General features: G+C 41.7%; 1 protein-coding gene across 1 annotated transcript in view; it reads right to left on the bottom strand.

The window, feature by feature from the left end:
• The window catches only part of LOC126248912 (tyrosine-protein kinase transmembrane receptor Ror-like), a 129,655-nt gene that overhangs the window by 30,998 nt on the left and 76,137 nt on the right, over positions 1–22,520 (bottom strand). Inside the window, exon 7 of the mRNA XM_049950399.1 lies at positions 14,663–14,873. Coding sequence (XP_049806356.1) covers positions 14,663–14,873 — 211 coding nt within the window. The remainder of the gene's footprint in view (positions 1–14,662; positions 14,874–22,520) is intronic.

Raw genomic sequence — 22,520 nt, 5'->3', positions numbered from 1 at the left:
GAGCAATTCTCCGTCTCTGCACATTATAAGAATGTGGAACAGCAACTTACACTGTTAATGATAAATTCACTGCTGGTGCAACATATCTCTGAGCTCAATGCTTTTTCTGTTTTTGGCTTCCAAATCATTAACAATGGGCATTTAGAGACTCAGTCTGTTCCTTCTCATGATTTGAACTTCTTAATGTGGTCATACAGCCCACTGCCTGAGAATACTTTGTGCCGAGCAGAAAATTTTGAGGCATATGTTTCTCTTAAGCCGTAGAGGTACCTAAATTCTGTCGCCCTGCCCCATTCCCTTTGCGATGTGCGATGAGGTGAAGGCAGAGTTGCAGCACAGTCAGGCTCAAGGTGGTGTTGCTCTTATTTAGTCAAGTCAGTGAGCCGTCACCCCTTTGGCGGTTATTAAGAAGCCCAATGGTGCCATGCACCTTTGTGGAGATTTTAAACTGATGGTCAATGTGCCATGTGTTGCAGATTCATATCCCATTCTGCAGCAGGTGGAATTATTGGTGAAGTGGTCAGGGAGACGGGGTGGGGTGGGGGTGGGGTGGGGGGGCAGGCAGTATTTTTCCCACATCAACTTCTGTGATGCCTATCTCCAGTTGCTGTTGGATGCAATTTCTCAGACATTCCTGGCCCTGAACATCCCCTTCAGACTTTACCAGTTTCATCACTTGCCCTCTGGAATCTCATCTGCACCTGGAATTTATCAATTATAAATGGAGCAAGTAATTCAGCACATTCCCTGTTGCATCAATAACCTTGATGACTTCTAGGTAATGGGCCCTACTCGGGAGGAGCATCTCGAAAACCCCAGTTGGTTTTCCAGTGCCTCATGGAGAATGGCATTTGTTACAGTCTGGAAAATTGCAGTTTTTTTTTCCTCCCCCAAAGGTGTGTGTTTTGGGACATGCTTAGTAAAGATGGTCTCATTTCTACAGATGACCATATCAAAGCCATCATCCACTTGCCTTTTTTTTTGTACTGTGCTCAGTTCATTTCTTGCCCCCCCCCCCCCCCCCCCCCAAGTCTGCTAGCTTCTTAACTAGTTTTGCTAAAAGTGTGTTAAGTTTGTCTGGTCTGCAGATTGTCAACAGGCTTTTCAGTCTCCCAAGCAGTGTTTGTGCTCGGATCCCTGTCTGGTTTCCTTTACACTGGCTAAACATTTAACATTGGCCTGTGATGTATTCCAGTATGGCCTCAGTTCTGTAGCAGGGTGGGATAGCTGTGGAGAACCCAGAGTGAAACGTGAGCAGTTCTCGCTTGTCAGGATGGGTTCGAGTCTTCCTGTGGGTGTGGTAAAGTCCGTATTTGGTATAGGAGACAGTAGAGATGTGGGATGAAGTGGCAGACAGACCAGCAGTGAACATATTCACAGTCCTTTATGCAATCATTCAATCTGATTCCTCCATGAACATGAACAAGCCATTAATTATTCCATCTGGCTAGTACAGTTAATCAAGTGCATTTCCTTCTTCATGTAATATTCTGCACTGAGCAGTGTGTGATTACATATGGAGAGTGGCGTGCATGTGCTGCTGGAGAAAGACAGCACTGCAAAGGGGTCTCCAGTATGAGGTGTGCTGAGGCAGCAAGACGGAGCCACACTGCAGTCAAGGATGACCACCACGTCTTCTATACTGTGAAAGTTCGTGGGGCCCAAGCAGCATGGTGGTGGTGTTGCCTGAAGTTGACCTCTGGATTGAAGCTGAAGAGCAGGGGCAGGCAGCTGGTGCAGTGATGAGCTGACGGGAAAAGATCCCTCATTCATGCCTGATGGCAGCACAGCTACAGCACTGGCGCTGACAAACACAGAGTGGGTGTCACTTACTGCACAGTTGGCCAACTATGAACTGGTAAGTTCATGATTAAATACTGCTTCCTCCTGCTGATTCCATGGTAACAGCAGGGTTTTTGGGTTTTGTCAAAGTGCCTGGAGGGTGTCGATGTCCGAAAGGTGTGGCGTAACCAGCATTAGATCAGCCAAGCTGCATCAATTGTCATTGGGCTATGGCCTGGTCTCAGCACTTGTGGCCTGGCAACACAGGAGCTGTTCACACAGTTCAATGATCAGTGCCAGCTGTCTGGCTATGCAGTTCTGGGCTCTCTGACTTTGCTTCAGGTTTTCCTGTGGCTTTATCCTTTACAATGCCATCTTGTCCCATTGGAATCTGGATGGCACCAAACTGCCCATCACTTACATCTTGAAGACGCTTTCCACTGCACAGCATAATTATTCACAGGTGAAGGCAGAGTTGCACAGCCGTTGGTTTCATTATTTGGCTCTCATTCCACACTACCGTATAGGACTGTCCACCGATTGCAGAGGTGGCCCCTCTTCCTGAGTAACTATTGCTATGACATTCATCACCACTCCACTGACCAGCATGTCAATGGTGATACACTATCATGGCTGCTGGTAGAGTCCAATCCGGAGTTAGACCAACAAGAGGCTCTTGTGTTCCACGTTGGATGATGCCTTGCTGTGAACCCTGTCAGATTTTCCCTTGACAGCATGTGAAGTCATGCCTGCCATGGCCACTGACCTGCTTTGCCAGAAAATCATTTCAGCCATCCAGTTGGGTTGGCAGGAGGGCATCCCTTTGGATGGAGATCAGGTGTGGTGTATATTTTTCCTCCTATGCATTCTTGGTATTGTCAGGAGGGTCTTCAAGGTTGCCAAGGAGGAGCAATGCTGTTGAGTGGCCATTCCCAAGGCACTGTGTCCTTGCATACTCCAGCTGCTACATGTGTTGCTAGGGGTATGACTTGTATGAAGTCACTGGCACAACATCACATCTACTGGCCAGCAATCAATCATGACATCAAACATTTGGTGTGGGCTTGTGGGTCCTGTGCACAGAACCAGGTCATGCTACCATGCCAATTCTATCCCTGGCTGGTCCCGGAGCACCCTTTGGACAGCGTGGATGTTGGTTTTGTTGGTCAATTTTTGAGCAACATGTTGTTGTTGGTGGTCTGTATATTGTCCAATTTCCCGTATGTAGCCAAGCTCTCCTCCACGTCCTTGCCCCACAGGACCTTCATGTACAGTAACGGTAGGCAATTTGCGTCATGGGAGTTTGAGGACATTTGTTTTCACAATGATATCCAGCGTCTGACTACTGCCCTGTTTCACCTGGCTTCCAACTCAGAGGAATACATACTTCATGCATACATTTAAGACCCAAATGAAGAAGTCTGTGACTGATTCTTTCCGTGAAAACGTGTTTAAGAGTTTTCTGGCTACGTACTGGGCAATGTCAAAAACAGGAGCAGTACAGCAGAACATTTGCACAGGCACCAGTCATGGAGTCTCCTGGATTTTCTGCACCTTCAGTCACATGCCATGAACCACTGTGGACCGCTGACTTTTCCTTCCGGAATTGCTGTTTGGGCCTACTTCTTTGGCAGGTGGCAGAGGTGGTTGCCGGGTGTCATGGTGGGCCACAAAGTTTGGAAGTTGCTTGTAATGGATGTTGGCAGGGAGTAGCTGACCCACCGTGCAAATCAGCTGCACACATGTCCTGTTGGGACATCACCACCACATACTTTTGGTGAGCAGGAGGGCAGGGTTGGTCATGACATTGTTACGGGTGAGGTCACTCACTTGCTGCGGCATGCTTCCCTGTTGTCTCCCCCTCCATGCCCTCCATCTCCGTTATCCTCCAGTCATCTACCACCTCAACACCAACTGAAACTAGCAACTGTGCTGGCAATGTGGAGTCCATGGATTATGCAAAGATGAATTTCTGTAACTCTACAGGGAGAGATTTTTTTATCTTGAAACAATGAAATAGCTCAAAAAAACTATGCATTGGATTAAAAAATGAAAAATTATGTGTTCAATATTTTTAAAAATGCTATCCGGTGATACCAATGTTGACCGACCCCCTGTCCCACATCCAGAGGGTGGTGAGTGGAAAACTTTGAACTCTTAAATAGGAACATTGCATTCTGATTGTAGATTCAGAGTCTACATGAAAAAATGCATAACTTTTGTACATAACACTTCTCTTATTGCACAGTAGATGATGCAGTTGGTTAGTGGAGAACTTGACTTGTTTTACATCTATTCCATACATCTGAGGTAGCAAATAACATTTCTCAAGACTATTGTACATGGCAGTAAACACATGTTTCCGAGATCAACACAATTCTTTAATTGCTGTCACCAGCCATCTGAACTCTTATTTTTATAACTGTCAAAAACTTGTATGTCCCTTCTTTTATTATATATTGTATCGGGGATGTGCGGTCCCTGTGGTCTGGTACTGATTGCCATGGTAGAAGCTGGTCAGAAGGATAACATGCTAAACATCATCTGCTATAGCTTCATTGGGTGTGAAACTTTAAAGGTTTAGGTCAGATTTTTGTAGTACAGTGCTGAAATACATTGGATATATGATTTTATAGTCTCCCCAATACACTGGAATTTGTTTGTCAATGTTTTACCACCAAGTAGACTTAATGCTGCTGATAGTCATCAAAAAACCACTCAAGCAGGAAACCCGTACTCATGTTACGATCATCTGCACTGGTGGTAACCTGACCACATACTCACTTGTTGCAGTTTTGAAGGTAAAACAGATCTGTTGACCTATCTATTGATGGTGGGCAACACTAATTTATCAGCTAAATGTAGGACTGTCTGTGCTGATGCACCATTAAGATCCTCGTCAGGAAGTGAGTTAGCTGTATGAAATCAGGACAATAAACTGTTCACATGTAACAAAAAAGTATGAAGTGGCATGAGAAAATTTAGTAGGCTAATAAATATTCCAGTGCACAGTGCATTTATTGTTTATGAATCTGCTGAAAAGGCAAAGGAAGATGCACATTTAAATGTCTGGCTGCCTCTCATAACAGAACTCCTGGAAACTCATGGGAAAAGACTGTGGTGTAGGACTTTCATTTCTTCAAAATGATTATGTATGTTTTAAATGTAATACAGGTTTACTGTTGTTAATTTGTGACAATTTCATTAATTCCCAACAAATAATTCTAATGCTACACAAAATGTTGCTGTCCTGTACTACATGCTTATGTAAACTACTGCCACTAGGCTAGGCGCAAGAACAGAAACTAACAGCTTTAAATGTTAATATCCACCTGAAACTTCTAACAGCTATTGAGATTGTCTTTATTATTCTTGATAGTTTATTCCAGCCAAGTATAAGATATTGGTAAGACATGATATCATCTCATCTTTAGTTATGTTGGCAACTCAAATTCATGAACAATTTAGCCTTATCCTACCAGCATCTCATGGAAACTGTTATGTATACCTGACACTTTGGCATGAGCAACCACTAGTCCCCTGACTGAATGCACTTTAATTACATACCATGAATATTTGGATTTGTGGTCATGTATGTCTGCAGTGTAAATTGGATGCCAAATGTTGTCAACATTCTAAATTACTCCACATTTCCACACAAAACTAATGTAATCCAGTACATGGATTAATGATGATGGTATTGGATGTGAGACACTCAAAAGCATGGTCATTAGTACCCTTACAATGTGTCTGCAGGGGGGAGGGGAGGGGGGGGGGAAGCTGTCCTCAACAGGTGGATCATAATGCATGAAAGACCACCTTTCAAATGTAAAAAGCCACATTCATGATGCACTACACTGTGAAACTGAAAACCAATTAATAAAAATGCCAAATTGTCTGGGCAGAGCATGCTGACATTCCCTCCCACAAATTTTAGGGATGAAGCCAGACAGTTAACAAATTTTCAAAACCCTTTTCTACACTGGTGCCAGTATCAACAAGGAGGTGGGAGTATCTCCTGTCAAACTGACAGTTGCCCTTAAGTCAGTATGAAACACATGTAGCCAAAACATGCTGAACCGAGAGTGGCACGCCACAAACTTTACAGACTGGTGGATCCTCCTGCTGGAGGAAGAAACTGTGTGTTAGTGGGCAATATCCTGCAGATACATGCGGTGAAATGCTTGTAGCATACTGAGCGAGCCTGAGCAGATGAGAAACTTTGTATTGTGATGCCTCTGAATCCACTCCAGTGCCGTAATAATGCCATATCTTTCCACATCACAAATTGTAACATGTTCTGGAAGGTGTACTTGGAAAACACTATCAGGGAACATCCGAGTGCATTCCCTTGCTAGGAGCCACCTGTATACACATGGGAAAACCATAGTACACAGTTAAAACTGAAGACAATACATTTGTAACAACCTAAATCAAGCTTAAAGTGAGTTTGGGCCTTTGAAGACACCGGGCAGCAATTTGTTCCATCACTGGCTGTTTATTCGTAAGCTGATATATCCAGATCTGTGAAACAGCTGGCGCATGTATCCCAAATGGCTTGGTCACATGAAGCTGATTCCTGAACAGCCACTCAAAGTTGGGGTGGATTACCACACTAAATGCTCATGACTGAGACACTTCTAATATTTTGAGGGCCCATCAAGCCAGGAGGACGTACCGTCAAAGTCAGAGTGGTGGTTCACCATCCCCTGCACATAGACTCTGAATTAAGACGGTCCAGTAGGCTCCAGTTGATATCCAAATGACCTCATGGTAAACAGCATTTAACACCCCGAGGAAGTAAGTACTTGCTGATCAATGCTGCTGTAATCTATTCATGATTTGACAAATGCCTTATAAAAATGCAGGCGGCAGGACCTGTCAGCACTTCACGCTTTTGGCTGAGGATTTCAAAATATTCAATGATTTGATACTACTGTAGCCTGTGTCACGTAGGATGGTGCTTCTGCACATAGGGGCAGAGTGATAGGAAAGTGTGGAGGGGATGAGGTCTGCACATGCGTGGCAGCAGAGAGCAGGCAAACAAGGTCCGTGTTGCTGCAGACAAAAATCAGGCCCATTTGCCTTTGGTACATCATATTATACGTTCAAATCTATGATGGAATAATGCATTTTAAAACCAATTTTGACCAGTCATCTACGAGAGAGAAGTCTTACTTCAGATCCTGAGGTTGTCTCCACTGCTCCATAACAATTGTCTGTGTGACGTCGGTAGGAGCGCCCAGCTGATGCAGCTTTGTGAAGATGTCAATTACAATTTTTCTCAAAACAACAATTGTCTAACAAGGAGATCATCAGAAATGGTTGCAGTAATTGCTATTTATTGCGATTTGGACTATATTATAAGTAAAAATGTAATACACATCAAAATAAGGTCAAACCAAAATCATCACATTTGTTTGACAACTGCTTCTACTCCATGTAATTTTTTAAATGTGTATAACGCACATATGAGGGTGTGTTTCACTGCAGTTCAATGTAAATCACTATGAGTAAACAAGAATTACTGGTAGCAAAGTCTAGTGGAAAAGACTAATGGAAAAACTGTCAGCATATCATATTTTTCGGTGCCAAGAGACATTATGAGTTTAAATTAATTTGTTCGACATTACAGTGGGAGAACGCATTTATGATCCATTGAACAAGTAAACTGTGAATAACTCAACGGAATGCTGACAATAATGTCGAAAACCACTGATATCTCGACAGGTGACTCTCCCTTTCATTTTGAGGTATTTTCCAATTAGGGCCTTGAAAATGACAGGGGTTTACTTGTTGAAATACTGGAGTTTTGGGCAAATTTATCTGACCAAATTCTCATGAGTAATTAGAGCATACAACACGCTGGGAAAAGCTTAACTTCTCCTTGGGCAATATGTTTAACATTACAATGTTACATATTCCTAATCAACAAAACCTAGGAAGTTCTCATGTACTATGTATGCAGTTGATATGTTGACAAAAACATTTTTAAACCACGAGTCTTTTTATTATTACTTTTGTTTCAAAGTCTACATTGTAATACCAACTGCTATCCAAGTCCATGTTCAAACCATTTGATTGTAAATTTAGGATGATTCAAGACTTTTATCCACCTTCACCTCCCTGTCAAAGCCTTATTTCTGAATGTGTGCCCACACTGAAAGGTGATGTCTATTGCTTCATGCAGAAGCGTTTCAGTGTCTGTCCGTTATCTAGAATATTTAATTCTTTTCACCACATAGCCTGTAACCAGTGAGCAAATTAATTCTATCGAATTATACTGACAGTGATATGTAGGTAAATGCAAAACTGTGAGACCATGTTCACATGCAAGGAAGTCAAATTTGTACATTCTGTTGCATGACTTTTATAAATTATCAAGCTGCAGGAATTTAGCATAAGTCTGGGTTACATTGCCCAGAATATTTTTATTTTTCAGCTAGAGCACAATATCCCCTTTCCAGGTGCTTGTACTTGGTCTTTTCTCTGTAATGGCTGAGTGATAACAGCCATGATAATTACAATGACCGATTTCGAAGCAAGGTATGGCAAGAATTGTTCAATGAACTGCTTCTTGAAAGTGACAGCATTCATTTCCGAATGGTAGTCACTATAGATTTTCTTATGCCCAAATACAAGTTTACTCTCAGCAACCAAGTCAGAAGAAGAGCCAGCATGCAGAATAAGTATCAGACAACCTTTTCCTATGGGAACTTTAAAACTGCCAGTACCATCACTCATTTTCCAGCAGGTATTCATGGAATGATTCCAACACATCCATGTTTCATCAATGTAATACACTGTAGAACTACCTCCCCCTCTTGTATCACACATCTTTATAAGGGATGTGATTCGTGCTGCTTCTGTATCACTTCTTTCAATTAAAAACTCTCTTCTTAACATAGCTGAAACCAACGTCTTTTAAAATTCTTTGCATTGACGAAGTGCAACTTTGAGGCCAACTTGCTCAGGCATAATTGTAACAAGTTTTTTATGTTGGGTATTCCCTGCTTATATACATTTCAAACATGGAGTGCTTTAAAATATCATAGTCAAAACCATCCATTAGTGTTACAGGCTTCTTGCAATTTCGATGCTTTCCAGGCAACACGAAAACAAATTTTCCTGAGGTTTCTACAGCTCCGACACTTTTGTTTACTATTCTCTGTTTAGTTCTCTTGCTGACACACACTATTGCAGTTCCTTCTTGAGTCTTCAAAATGTCAAAAATAGAAGTCTCGCTTTCAGATTCACTTTTGAAAAACTTATAAACTGAGGATGCAAATCTTCTTGAATACTACGTCTACATCTACATGATTACTCTGCAATTCACAATTAAGTGCCTGGTAGAGGGTTCATTGAACCACATTCAAGCTATTACTCTACCGTTCCACTCTCTGACAACGTGTGGGAAACAAAAACACTTTAATCTTTTTGTGAGAGCTCTAATTTCTCTTATTTTATTCTGATGATCATTCCTCCATATGTAGGTGGGCACCAAAAAAGTATTTTCACTCTCTAAAGAGAAAGCTGGTGACTGCAATTTCATGAGGAGATCCTGCAACAATGAAAAATGCCTTTGTTTCAATGATTCTCACCCCAACTCATGTACCATAACCATGGCAGTCTCTCCCCTATTTCGTGACAGTATAAAATGAACTGCCTTTCTTTGAACTTTTTCGATCAATCCTATCTGCTGTGGATCCCACACTGGATAGCAATGCTCCAGAAGAGGGCAAAAGAGTGTGGTGTAAGTAGTTTCTTTGGTAGACCTGTTGCATTTTCTAAGTGTTCTACCAATAAATGCAATCTCTGATTTGCTTTCCACACAACATTATCCATGTGATCGTTGCAATTTAAGTTCTTTATAACTGTAATCCCTAAGGATTTATCTGAATTTATAGCCTTTAGATTTGTGTGTTTTATCCTGTAAACTGAAATTTATCAGATTCCTTTTAGTACTCATGTGGATGACTTCAGACCTTTCATTAAAGTCAATTGCCACTTTTATCAGCACACAGATATCTTGTCTAAATCATTTTGTAATTTGTTTTAATCATGTGTTGACTTTATAAGATGGTAAATCACAGCATCATCTGCAAACAGTCAAAGAGGACATCTCTTCAGATTGTCTCTTAAATCGTTTATGAGATCAGGAACAACAGAAGGCCAACAACACTTCCTTGCAAACGCCGGATATCACTTCTGTTTTACTCGATGATTTTCCATCAATTACTGTGTACTCTGACCTTTCTGACAGGAAATCATCCATTCGGACAACTAAGATGATACTCCACAGGCATGCAATTTAATTAAAGTTGCTTGTGAGGAACTCCACATTTACTGCCGTCACCTGGCATATTAATTGGGAAATCACACTAAAACATTTACAGATACACAATCACAACTATACTGTTACAAGAAAGTAACAATGGCATCTGAATGAATAACTCTGTCGCTCCGTGAATGAAATGGCACTGTTGCGAAATACAACAACAGTGCAGCATACAGGATAGAGAGATTCTTGCAGTCTAGTCTGTAACTCATGGCTCGCCACTCGGAGAAAGACTGAATCTTACTGGCTTTGGTAGTTAATGGTGGGGGATGTGCAGAATGGCTGAAAATAGGGCCACCTTCCTACATGATGCAAACTTCAGTTTGCATGTCTTTCAGGTGCAGGAGTCAGGTTAATTCTGTGCTGAACAGGAAGCCCAAAAAGCACACATTTCCTTAAAATTTAAAATATTAACCCCCATTGTGAGCTCCAGTTGGTTACAACTTTGATGAGTGGCTAAAACTGACACAAGTAGTCTTTTCTGGTGAGAACCTAAAACAAATTTTACTGGGCCAAGCTTCCATCCTCCTGATGGTCAGCTGCCATTGCTTCATTGTCATTGTAAGATTGGAGGAAAAGTAGAAGATCGAGAAGCTGTTCAAAAACAAACAGCAATTAACAGGGCTCCTGACTGCAGCAGAGATTCCACTGGTTGTGGCTGCAGTGTGACTCTGGGTACTCTGCTTTGGGAGACCTCATTTTCCTGAATAAAGCAGTCAGACGAGGTATCACCAACACAATATTGAAAGCCTCTGTCCTGGAGGAATGACTGGATAGGAAGCAGCAGACATCCATGTAGTCCCCATTCATGAAGTTGGTGAAAGGTGTTGTACCTCCAAGCAGTCTCATACGCTTTTACAAGAACTGAAGACACACCCACCATATAGTTTTTGTGTAAGGATTCCTGTATGATACTTGCCTGGTTTCCATAATTGAATTAATATTGCCTCTTTCCACTGGTGGGGCACAAGTCCATCTGATTTAAATAAGAAAAGAGCTTGCCTATAGCTCTAGAGTACAGATGATGGAGCATTCCATAGTGAATCTGATCTAGTCCTGGAGCAGCGTCTCTGGCTACAGACAGAGCTGATTCCAATCCCCACATGGAGAATGTATGATGATAGACCTCCACAAGAAGTGCAGTCTCATCTCCACATTCCTATGGAACATCAGGAACTTGGGGAGTTTCTCCAGATGATGCAGAGAGAGAAGAAACTGTTCAGCTAAAAACTGAGCCATGCTTTTAGGCATGTTCAACGAGATTCCATTTCTCAACAAGGCCATAAAGGGAGGTGTACCACCTTTGCCTGAAATCTGCCTTATTGATTCCCAAATTCATACAGTGAAAGTGGACCAATTAATAGAAGTCATGAATACATCTGAAGCCCTAAGATTTCCTGTAGTTGGATGGTGTTTGAATTTCCGCAAAGCTGTGCATTTAGCTCTGATTGCTGAGCGACATTCTTCAATCCACCAAGGAACATGCTGCCATCTGAGCTGGTTGCTAGACTGGTGAGTGGAATTGAGGGTGCCGTCTGAGCTGGTTGTTAGACTGGAGAGTGGAATCGGCGGCAGCTCAGTGGCTCATACAGGTGGTTCACCATATGGGCACATTCCTGTTGTTCGAAGGCACCGGTTGACTGTGTTGCAACCAATTTGCCCTTTGAAGCATCCATCTTTGCAGTCTGCTTTCGGTCAATGCAAATCTGAGGCTACTTCCCACTGAACTGAATTTGCAAGAGCTGGGGAGCAAAACCGAAGGTCAACACACAGAGATGACCCTGTGGCTGTAGAAAAGTGTCATCTGACCAGAGTTCAAAAGGCAGACAGACTAAATAGACAAGGCACTTGATAATTTCACCCCTGGGGCATGTGGTAACTGAGTCCCACAGCACACTGTGTGCAATGAAATCACTCTCGAGAAGGAATGGGTGGGGAAGTGCATGGAATAGCTGTCAGCGCATCTACATCCAACAGATCATGAGGTGGAAGATATAAAGAACACTGTGATCTACACCAGTGTGAGAACTTCCAATGTAACTACTAGTATGGACATTGTAAGAGGGATAGGAAAGGAGTGGCATCAGTCATCTACGAAAACAGCCACCCCTCCCTTAATCCCGTCTCCAGTATCATCGTCCTGCTTCTAAGTGTAGGTGTGGCAGTTTCAACTAGAAGTGCGCCTCCATTACTAAGTCGTTTAATGGAAAGTTGGGAAGTTGTGGTAAGGTCTTATGGGACCAAACTGCTGATGTCATTGGTCCCTAAGCTTATACACTAATTAATCTAACTTAAACTCCGACGGAGGGAGACGCGCGGACCATGACAAGACGCCTCAGACCATGCGGCTAACCCATGCAGAAGTTGTTTAATGCTTTTTGAGGACCCAGCAATAGCCTCCAGCCGCTTGTCAATATTGAAAGGGTCTTCCAGAAAGTTCCTTCTGCTCTCTTGATTACAATGAAAGTGTTATGGCAGTCTAGTGCCCTGTTACTATAATTCTGAGACTACTTCTTGGGCGGACTGACCACCTGAGGTCTCTTTGTTAAATGTGTGTAGGTACTAACTGATGGTACACCTGTCATGTCACAAGTAGATTTTGATCGAGGTTACTTCATAGAATTCAGACAAGTCACTAAGGAGAGAAATGTCAACCTAGGCAGAGTCCCATGTGCCTGAGCAAGCCTTATACAACTGTGGGGCAGCAGGTGCCCCAAAGTTTTCCCGATACAGACTGTTTTACTTGAACAGCTATTCACCCCATCAGCATGCAGCACACCTTAAGGCTGAGGGATTTTAAACAGAGGAGTGTACCCTCCTCAGAGTCCCGGCCGTGCAGCCAAGGCCAATGTTCTCCGAAACACACAATGTTCCACCACTGCACCTAACAATGGTCCCTGAAGTATGCCCAGAATTTATGGTAGAAGAAGTCTGGTAGGAATGGTCAGTCTCCGGTTTGGGAAATATGGGGTCACTGTGCCCATACCCTACCACTGTTGGTGGAGCTCCCTATGGAGGAAAAAAAAAAAAAACAGTCTTCCCTTCCCCAAGTTGTCAGGTACTCTTTGTCAGGCCCCTCTGCTGAGATCTGTCCAACTTGGATAGCCTTGCCAGTAGCTATGCCACCACCGGCAAAGCCCTCAGCATCATTTAGGCGTACAAACCCTCCTGCCTGGCAAAATGAAGGTGCCTATGATAATGCACTATCCCCTGGTAGTGGGTCTTCAATGAAAACCAACACTTAATACTAAAAAGAGATTGATAACACAAATACAATTCAAAATACAGATGAATCTGAGTTGTCTCCCAGAAAGAATATGCCACTGCTGACATACAATACTGGTCAAGCTACAATGGTCCAAGCAGTCTTATAAGTTCCTAGACACTTCTGAAGTTCTTCAACATTGCACGACAAACACTGGCAAAAGGTTGGACGCTATCCTGGGACCTGTCTCTTACCAGATAGCAACTAACAACCACAGTGTACTTCCTGGCAGATTGAAACTGTGTGGACGGGCTACGAGTCATGCTTGCATAGCTCAGATGGTAGAGCACTTGCCCCAAAAGGCAAAGGTCCCGATTTTGAGTCTCGGTCCGGCATACAGTTTTAATCTCCAAGGAAGTTTCATATCAGCGCACACTCCACTGCAGAGTGAAAATTTAATTCTAGAACCACAGTACGCTGCACAATACCCAGGATGCAGCAATATATCATTAGCCCAACTTTCAAAAAGTTTGAAGTTGAATGCCTACAGATTGGAGATGCAGCTAAATAACTGGAATTTTATTCATGAGCAATTGACAACTACAAATTTATTCTGCTAATAAAGCCTATATTTTTGCCTGTGGCAACATCAACACTATCTGTAACTAACATAGCCAGTCCCACAAAAACCCACATCATACTGAGATGCAGTTGCAATAGTAGTTTTATGTGAATACAATGAAATTAACCTAATGGTTAATTTATCACTTTACAGGAATCCTGTTTGTAAATTTAGTGCAAATCTGGTTACATTATTATTAGAAGAATTTTATATGGTTACAAGTCAATGTTCCATCACTGGGACTGAGTCCCTGCACATTTTGACCTACTGTAGGCTGGCCATTGCACTCTTCATATCTCAGTATTGTATTTTTGCTTGTAAGGATGGATGAAATGTTAAGTCTACAGAATTATGGTAAACATAAAAGAAAAACTGGTCACTCACATTAATTACAATCAAAATATCTCCTATGCACCTGAAAATAATTAGCTGAATAACTGTTAAAAGAGCTGAAAACTTTCAACAACTCACTTGTATGATTTTTTTTTTTTTGTAGGGTTTCATTCAGACAGCTTAACTTCATTACTGTTGAAAAATGCACAAATCCTTAAATTAATATTTATGTTAAAAATTAGCCTTAGTATCAAGCTCTTCACATACTGTTTGAAACACTGTGCACCACCAAAAGAATTGCATGTGATGGTTTGGAGAGAAAACACACACACACACACACACACACACACACACACAAAATTTTGCAGGAAAAAAATCTCACCAAATGCCCCTTCTCCAAGTTCTTGCAAAAATTTCACGTCTTTCAGTTCATATTCACGTGCCCTCAAGCCTGCTGACACAGTTTCTTCAGCTTCTCTAGTTGCTGGAAGCAACAGGTTCATTTCCATCATCTGGTTGTAGCTGGTGTTACAATTGTTTTTATTGTTTGATTTATTAGGAGAAGAATTTAATGACGATTTGAGAGCAGCAATCTGTCAATAAATGCAAACAATTAACTGGTCAATAAATATCAGCATAATACCACTAAAGCATCTCTTTATAATACCATTCTCATATTACTAATAAACACGTGCAATATGTTAGGGTACACTGGTTGAAGAGAATGATAACTAATGTGCTTATGTGTGACCATTCTGATCTATGATTCTAGCTTGCTGGACTACATTTAAACGACAGTTGTCTTCATCATGAACTATGAGAGATGGTTCTACACATGCTTGCTGTCTGATCTTAAAAAAAGAATTACAGTGTCATGGAAATGCATCACTATTTAAACCAGAATCCACAAAATCCACTTATCTCTGCTACAATCTGAGCAGCATCAGATTTCTGCTGGTATTTGGAATTAAGAGAGCTCAACAGTGCAGCTGCTGGAAACTAAACAATACTTCTGGAGAAAACAACTTTACACAGTCTCAAAATTCGTAAGCAATACTTGACCCACACCATCAGTAAATCAAAATAATCCATCTTCACATGGTTACTCAGCATACAGGGTACAATATACTCTGACATGCCCAATGGGGCAGTGAGTTAATCATTATATTTTGTGTACATTCGAAACTCAGTAGCCCCATCTGAGATTTTGTATCTGCTTTTTACACACTACGATATGGCTAGGAACTGTGTTTGTTGTGAGTGGACACAAGGAGAACTGGCTGCAGTCCGTAAACAACTGGAAGGTGTGCTGGCTACAGTCGACATACTTCTGGCTAATGTTCGAAGTTGCGGCGACATCAGGGTGCTGGTGGTGAGACCTGCGATACCTTTGGTGCCGATGGAAGCTCCTGGTGACACAGGTGCCACTGCATCTCCTGATATGCAACATCTGACCGATCCATCCTCACCTGAGAGCAGGTGGCAGCCAGTGGTGGGTTTGCGTGTCACTGCTTGGAAGGCGAAAGTGAGAGCAGATCACGTAGCTGGTTCCCTATGCGTTGGCAACAGGTATGAGGTGCCACACAGTGTTGTTGATAACTCTGAGCCAGCACGCGATGCCTCTCTTGTTGGGCCAGCAGCTGATTTTCCTGCCCAGTTCGGACAAGAGCAGAGAGTGATATGCTTGTCATTGGGGGCTCTAGCATTAGGTGAGTAATGGAGTCATAAAGGGAAATAGCATGCAAGGTGAGAAAGAATGCCAGTGTGCATTCACTATGTCTGCGAGGTGGGCGTCTCGCCAGTGAAGTGGAGGAGGCTCTACCGGCAGCTATCGAGTGCATGGATGCAACTGGCTGCATAAAGTGGCACATCATCAGTCGCACATGTCATCAGCCACCAGCTGCTTGCGTTCTGAGGGCATCCTTGGGTCCTTTTGGTGGTTGGCTGATATGGTGAAGGGAACTAGCATTGCATGCGGGGTGCAGGCTAAGCTGTCTATTTGTAGCATCATACCCAGGGTTGATCACAGTCCTCTAGTCTAGTTTGGAGCAGAGTGGAATGTCTAAACCAGAGACTCAGACAACTCTGTGGCGGTATCGGATGCCAGTTTCTTGACCCACTATCAGGTGCAGAATTGTAGGGTTCCCCTTAATATGTCAGGTGTGCACTACATGCAGGAAGTGGCTACTTGGATAGTGGAGTGCGTGTGGCATGCACAAATGCTTTTTTTTAGGTTAGAGAAACCCTCCCTTGGGATCAAAGATAATTTGCCTGATAAATTAGCCACAATGTCCTCAGAGAATGTTCATCATCGCAGATCAGAGATAGAAAAGGTTAATATGACTTTAGTAAACTGCAGGAGCATCCAAGCAAAGGTCCAGAATTAATATCACTTACTGAAGGTTATAATGCAAAGACAGTATTAGGAACAGAAAGCTGGTTGAAACCAGATGTTAATGGCAACGAATCCGAAGTTCCGATTGGACTATTTATTATAAAGATAGGTGAGTCACCAATGGTGGCAGCATCTTTATTGCAGTAACGAATTAGATAAAATCTAGCAAGGTTGTTATGGATTCTGACTGTGAATTAATGTGAGTGAAGTTAAGTATCAAAGTTCAATTAAAAATGGTAATCGGATGCTTTTAGTGGGGTCAAGAGCTCTAGTGGTAGAGCGATTCAGACAGAACTTTCAGAATATAATTAATAATTTTCCTGATCATGCTGTTGTAATAGAGGTGACTTTTGAGAGTGTCATGCTATCAAAACTTGCACCAGAGACAGAGATTCAAGTAACTCTGTTCTGGATGTCTTGTCTGAAAATAACTTTGAGCAGATAGATAGGCAACCAACTCGTGAGGGTAATGTCTTAGGCCTCCTGGCAATAAATAGACCTGAACTTATCGAATCAGTTAACATAGAGGATGGTATCAGTGATCATAAGGCTGTGATAGCATCTATGACAACAGGTTTTACAATGCTTGAACAAGAAAGGGTACCTAGCAACTGGAAGAGAGTACAGGTCATTCTCATTTTTAAGTAGGGCTTTAGGGCAGATGCAAACAATTATAGACTACCTAATACCGTTGACGACAATCTGTTGTAGAATTATGGAACATGTTCTATGCTAAAAAAATTATGACTTTTTGGAGAATGAAAATCTCCTCTACAAAAATCAACATGGATTCCGCAAACAGAGATCCTGCGAAACTCAGCTTGCCCTGTTCCTCCACGAGATCTACAGCACCATAGACAACAGTGCTCGGGTTGATGCTATGTTTCTTGACTTCAGAATGGCTTTTGATACCCTCCCACACTGTCATTTAGTGTAAAGGGTACACGCTTACAGAGTATCAGAGCAGATTTGTGACTGGATTCAAGACTTCCTTGCAGAAAGAACTCAACACATTGCTCAAAACGGAAGAAAATCGACAGATGAACAGGTAATTTCCAGAGTATCCCAAGAAAATATGACAGGACTGTTATTGTTTACAATATATATATAAATGATCTTGTAGCAAGTGTCAGATGCTCTTTAAGGCTGTTCGCACATGATGTGGTTGCCGATAACAAAGTAGCAACACCAGAAGATAGTAACGATTTGTAGAATGAAGAAGAAAGAAATCATTAGATTCAGCGGTTCTCGCTGGTCGCTATATATCATCACCCCAATTGGCTGCAATCAATGTCAACAAATTGCCAATTTCAGTTTGTAAAGCAAGAGCCGCCGACACCAAAGTACACTTTAGCCCAGAAAGCAAACAACAGTGTCATACTGGTTTCCAAATTTTATAATACAACAGGCTACAATGTATCAACAAGATCAGTCACACACTACATTCCATTGCTTAAGTATGTTTAGTAAAAGCAGAGCTAATGTACAACTTTCATGTGGTTTTGCTTTACACAAAGTTGGCGGCAGACTAAAGGAATAGAAGGCCATAAAGTTATCCACATAGGTTAGTGCACTGGGTTCCATGCTGCACATGTAACTCTGTTTATTTCAATCACTAACTGAGTCATACTACATATGCTTCTTTGAGAGACACTGTCTTGATAAATGAATCAGTCTGATAGTGTGTTTCCAAATCAGTTCCTAAAACTTCACTGTGTGTGGAAGAACTGAATCAGCTCTGGAAGGTAACAATGGAAACACCAAGTATGAAGGTGCCTTAAAAAGGAAGGAAAGAAGGATGACTGGTGTCTGATGTTGCATCAACAATGATGTCATTAAGCGATGTATTATTATAACATGTAAAACATAATGGGTAGGAATTTCTAACTCCTATGTCTATTTCTTCCTGTTTTAAACGTTTGCAAATGATCAGCATGTAGGTACATTCACAAAATAATTTGTGATGTGAATATAAAATGACTCATTCCACATAATTATGACTTATTAAGCAAATGATCCAAGGAACATAAACCTAACTAACTAACTAGCACAAGCATGGACTGCAGAAAGAATAGGAAGGAAACTGGTCATATTATTTTCAAGTGAACTATCATAACATTTGCCTTAAGCAATTTAGAGAAACTATGGAAAACATAAATGTGAATGACTGAACAGCAATTTGAATCACTGTCATCCTGAATACAAGTCTAGTGTCTTAAACACTGTATCACCTCACTTGGCGGTATAAGATGCAGTACTGCCAGGAGGTATCACAAACCTTAAAAATGTCATAAAACATGACAACACAATGTGTCTGCACAAGAATGCTTCCTATATTATTGCCTCTAATAGGATCAATTCATGAAGAGAGTATATTCCTGGACCCATGCTAATAGTAGCTAGCACTTCTCTCTAGGATCACAACTAGACATTTTTCCACCATCCTTTGAAAGTCTAATGTATGTACATTGTTAAGTTTAACACTATGAAAGCTAGCTGCTCATAAAGACTTGTTTCCTGATTTCAGTAAAAGGAGCATTATTGATTCAATCCATGAGTTCCAGCCAAGTAAGAATGAGGAGGATAAGTTTTGATCTGTCACATAAATGCTATAACATATCTATAAGGTCGAAGCATGGCAGGACAAGGGACAGTTTATGTTCCTTGGTTGGTGGAACTGAACACCAGTTACTCCCTGTATGCAGTTTCCATGTGGCACTAAAATGCAGTATATGTTAACTTGTCAAATGTTGCACAACAAAGGAATTGTATTGTCATAAGATTTATATTTGTGGGAGATATCACAATTACTCCATTGTTTCACATGATGTTAGCAGGTTTTAATTTGCCCTTTGCAGATATATCCTAATTGAGTCTCGTGCTCTTGTGGCTGGCGCAGACTGGTTAACAGACTTACCTCTTTGTACTTTCCTCAATTACTCTGTGAGCCTTCGCATTTCCCATCCAAAAGACTGTGAAGTTGTTTGCAAATGGCCTTCATTTGAATCATTACAGTACCACGCCCTTGTCCCAAAATTATAAACCTACAATCTTCATTGCGAGGGTCATGGTGGTCTAGCAGGTACAGCACTAGTGCCAATTTTGGATGTTCAAGCTTCAATCCCAGTTATAAGCAGGGATTTTTTCTCATTCTAGTCCCTCCAGGACAGCCCCAGGTCCAGTGATCCTGCTGTCAAAATGAATATTAGGGACCTCTGTGAGGGGTAAGGCTGGCCAGCCCTCAGGACGTGCCACCCTTCCCCGTCCTAGTGCCGCAGCAAATAAAAAGGCTGCACTATACCTTCAGACAGGCTGATGGTCTGTTTATGGTGTTGCGCCACAGACTTTACCATTTTATACCCTTCATTGCACCAGGAGAAACAACACTCCCTGGCATGATTGGAGCATTTGTGGATAGATACTTTAATAGAATTTTGAATAGTTTTTGTCATATGGTCGAATAATTTTTGTCATATGGTCTAACTGTTTCCTAGATGTTCCCTTGTTGTTCAAATAAGGTTAGTGGGCTGTTGTCAGCCCTACCTAGCACTCAGCTCAGAAACTCCATATTACTGAAGGATGCAAACTATTCTACTGGATAGTTTTACTTCCGTTTTGTCTTCCTCTGGATGGTGTTACTTGAACAGTTGCAAGAGAACTTTGGGGGCATGGAGGATCATCCACTTATAAGTCCTTTTAAACTTTATTTGGGCATACTTCAAATGCAATGGTGGAACCCAATGTCTCAGGAGTCAATGAAGGTTGACTTTTCAACATTTTGAACCATAATTCCTTTGTTAATGAACTTCCTTTTTACTAGGAAGGGTGTGAGACTGTAGCTGGGAACCTACTATTGGTCTTGCTAGCCTTGTAGATTAGTGCACTAAGCTTCAGTTCCTTTTTTGCATGCTGTTTAATGGAACTTTGTTTAATATTTTAAAAATGTCACTGCAACTGCAGCTGCAGGCACAGATGCCTCTTTCCAGAAGTGGAAACAGCATTGGGAGAGGTGTATCAACTGTGGAGGAGAGTATTTTGAAGGAGACCATGCACAGTAAGTAGAAGGTAAGTGTAGAAAAATTTTGTGGACAAAGTTCTGGAATTTTTTTGAACAGACCTCATACTTCTACAGAAAAACTTTATAGAACTGGATTGCAGCTGATGCCCCACTACTGACTGTTTTCTGCTAACACTGACCATACTCACTGTCAGGATGAAGTACATTGCCCCCCCTCCAACACACACACACACACACACACACACACACACACAGGGGTGGGGGTGCTCTACCCATACAGATGACACAACCCTTGCTCTCTTAAACATGCAGTGTTCCATGAGCATGGTTAGAGTTTACAGCAAAGTGGGTCTGGTGGTGATTGCCAGACCCCAGCTCCCTTGGAGCTTATATTGTTTCAATCCAATGTTCATTCTTCTGTCATCCCCCAGACTCCGGCTAAATGACTAATACTGTTTCTTCATTACAATATTATGCATCAACAATTTTACTTTTCAGATTTCCACAATCAAATAGTATGATCGTTTTAAATATCTTTCCACGTAATTTTGTAACAGTCCAGTTTTAATGACTTATTGCTTTTATGTCTCCCTTATATATGTCAAACTAGTGTAGCTTTTAGTCCTTTCCCTACACACAACACATGTATGACTTACAATACAAATATAGTTTTACACAAATAAAATGGACATGTTTCACATGCAATTTGATGAGCATAAGTGTTCCACAAAATGCTGACAGTGAATCTTCTGCTCCTAGGACGAGAAAAGGAAGGAATGTAAAGTCATTAGAGGCAGGTCATATGACAAGATTGGACAAGGTCAAGGAAAGAAATTAGCCATAGTTATCTCAAAGGAACAAACCCAGCATTACATAATTTATGGAAAGCCCATCTTGCGCCTGTATGGACACTTGTATCATTGTTTTGTTCAGGATATCATCCTTATAATCAGAAGATCATGGTCAGATGGTGACTTGAGGCAAAACGCCTCTTGGGCGGGGGAGGGGGGGTGTTCTGATTAACTTCTTGTTCCATTGTTTAAAATAATACTGTAACATAGTACCTTAACAGACTAAATTTTTAAACCACACAGAATTTCCTTCTAACCTACCTATTTTTAATTTTATTGTATAACTTACGCAAAAAAGAAAAAGAGAAAAAAAAACACACACACACAGGTAGAGGGGAGAGGGGGAGAGGGGAGAGGGGAGAGGGGGAGAGAGGGAGAGAGGGAGAGAGAGCATTTAAAGTATAACAGAGTTTAACAATGACTGTGTTAAGAGCGCATCTGAAACTCAATGTGTAAGTGATATTACTGAACAAGGTTATTCAAGTTATGGTAATTTGGGTAAAACTGGGCACTGACCAACTTGTGATGTGACACACCATGTCGAGCATGACAACCACTGGTAAGTGCATGGTAGAGGATATTCCCCATTGTGTCAGTTGTTAGGGCTTCTTCGAGTGCCATTCACATTGGGAAGGTGTACAGTAACTAACCTAATCTTTCCCTAACAGTACTTATGGGAATCATATATTGGGTGTTGTATTGTATTCCCAGACTCGTCATTTACAGCTGGTTCTTGAAACTTTGTAATTAGGCTCTCTCTGAATAGTTTGCATTTATCTTCAAATGTCTGCCAGCTCAGTTTCATCATCTCTGTGACACTCCCAAGGGTCAAACAAACCTGTGACCATTCGTGCTGCCCTTCTCTGCATACATTCAACATCCCCTGTTAGTTCTACTTGCTGTGGGTCCCACAAACTTGGGCAATATTCTAAGATGGGTCGCACGAGTTATTTGTAAGTGATCTCCTTTGCAGATT

The sequence above is a fragment of the Schistocerca nitens genome, chromosome 3, assembly GCF_023898315.1.
Source record: "Schistocerca nitens isolate TAMUIC-IGC-003100 chromosome 3, iqSchNite1.1, whole genome shotgun sequence".
In the NCBI taxonomy this organism is placed as follows: domain Eukaryota; kingdom Metazoa; phylum Arthropoda; class Insecta; order Orthoptera; family Acrididae; genus Schistocerca; species Schistocerca nitens.
This window is presented reverse-complemented; position numbering and strand designations above follow the sequence as displayed.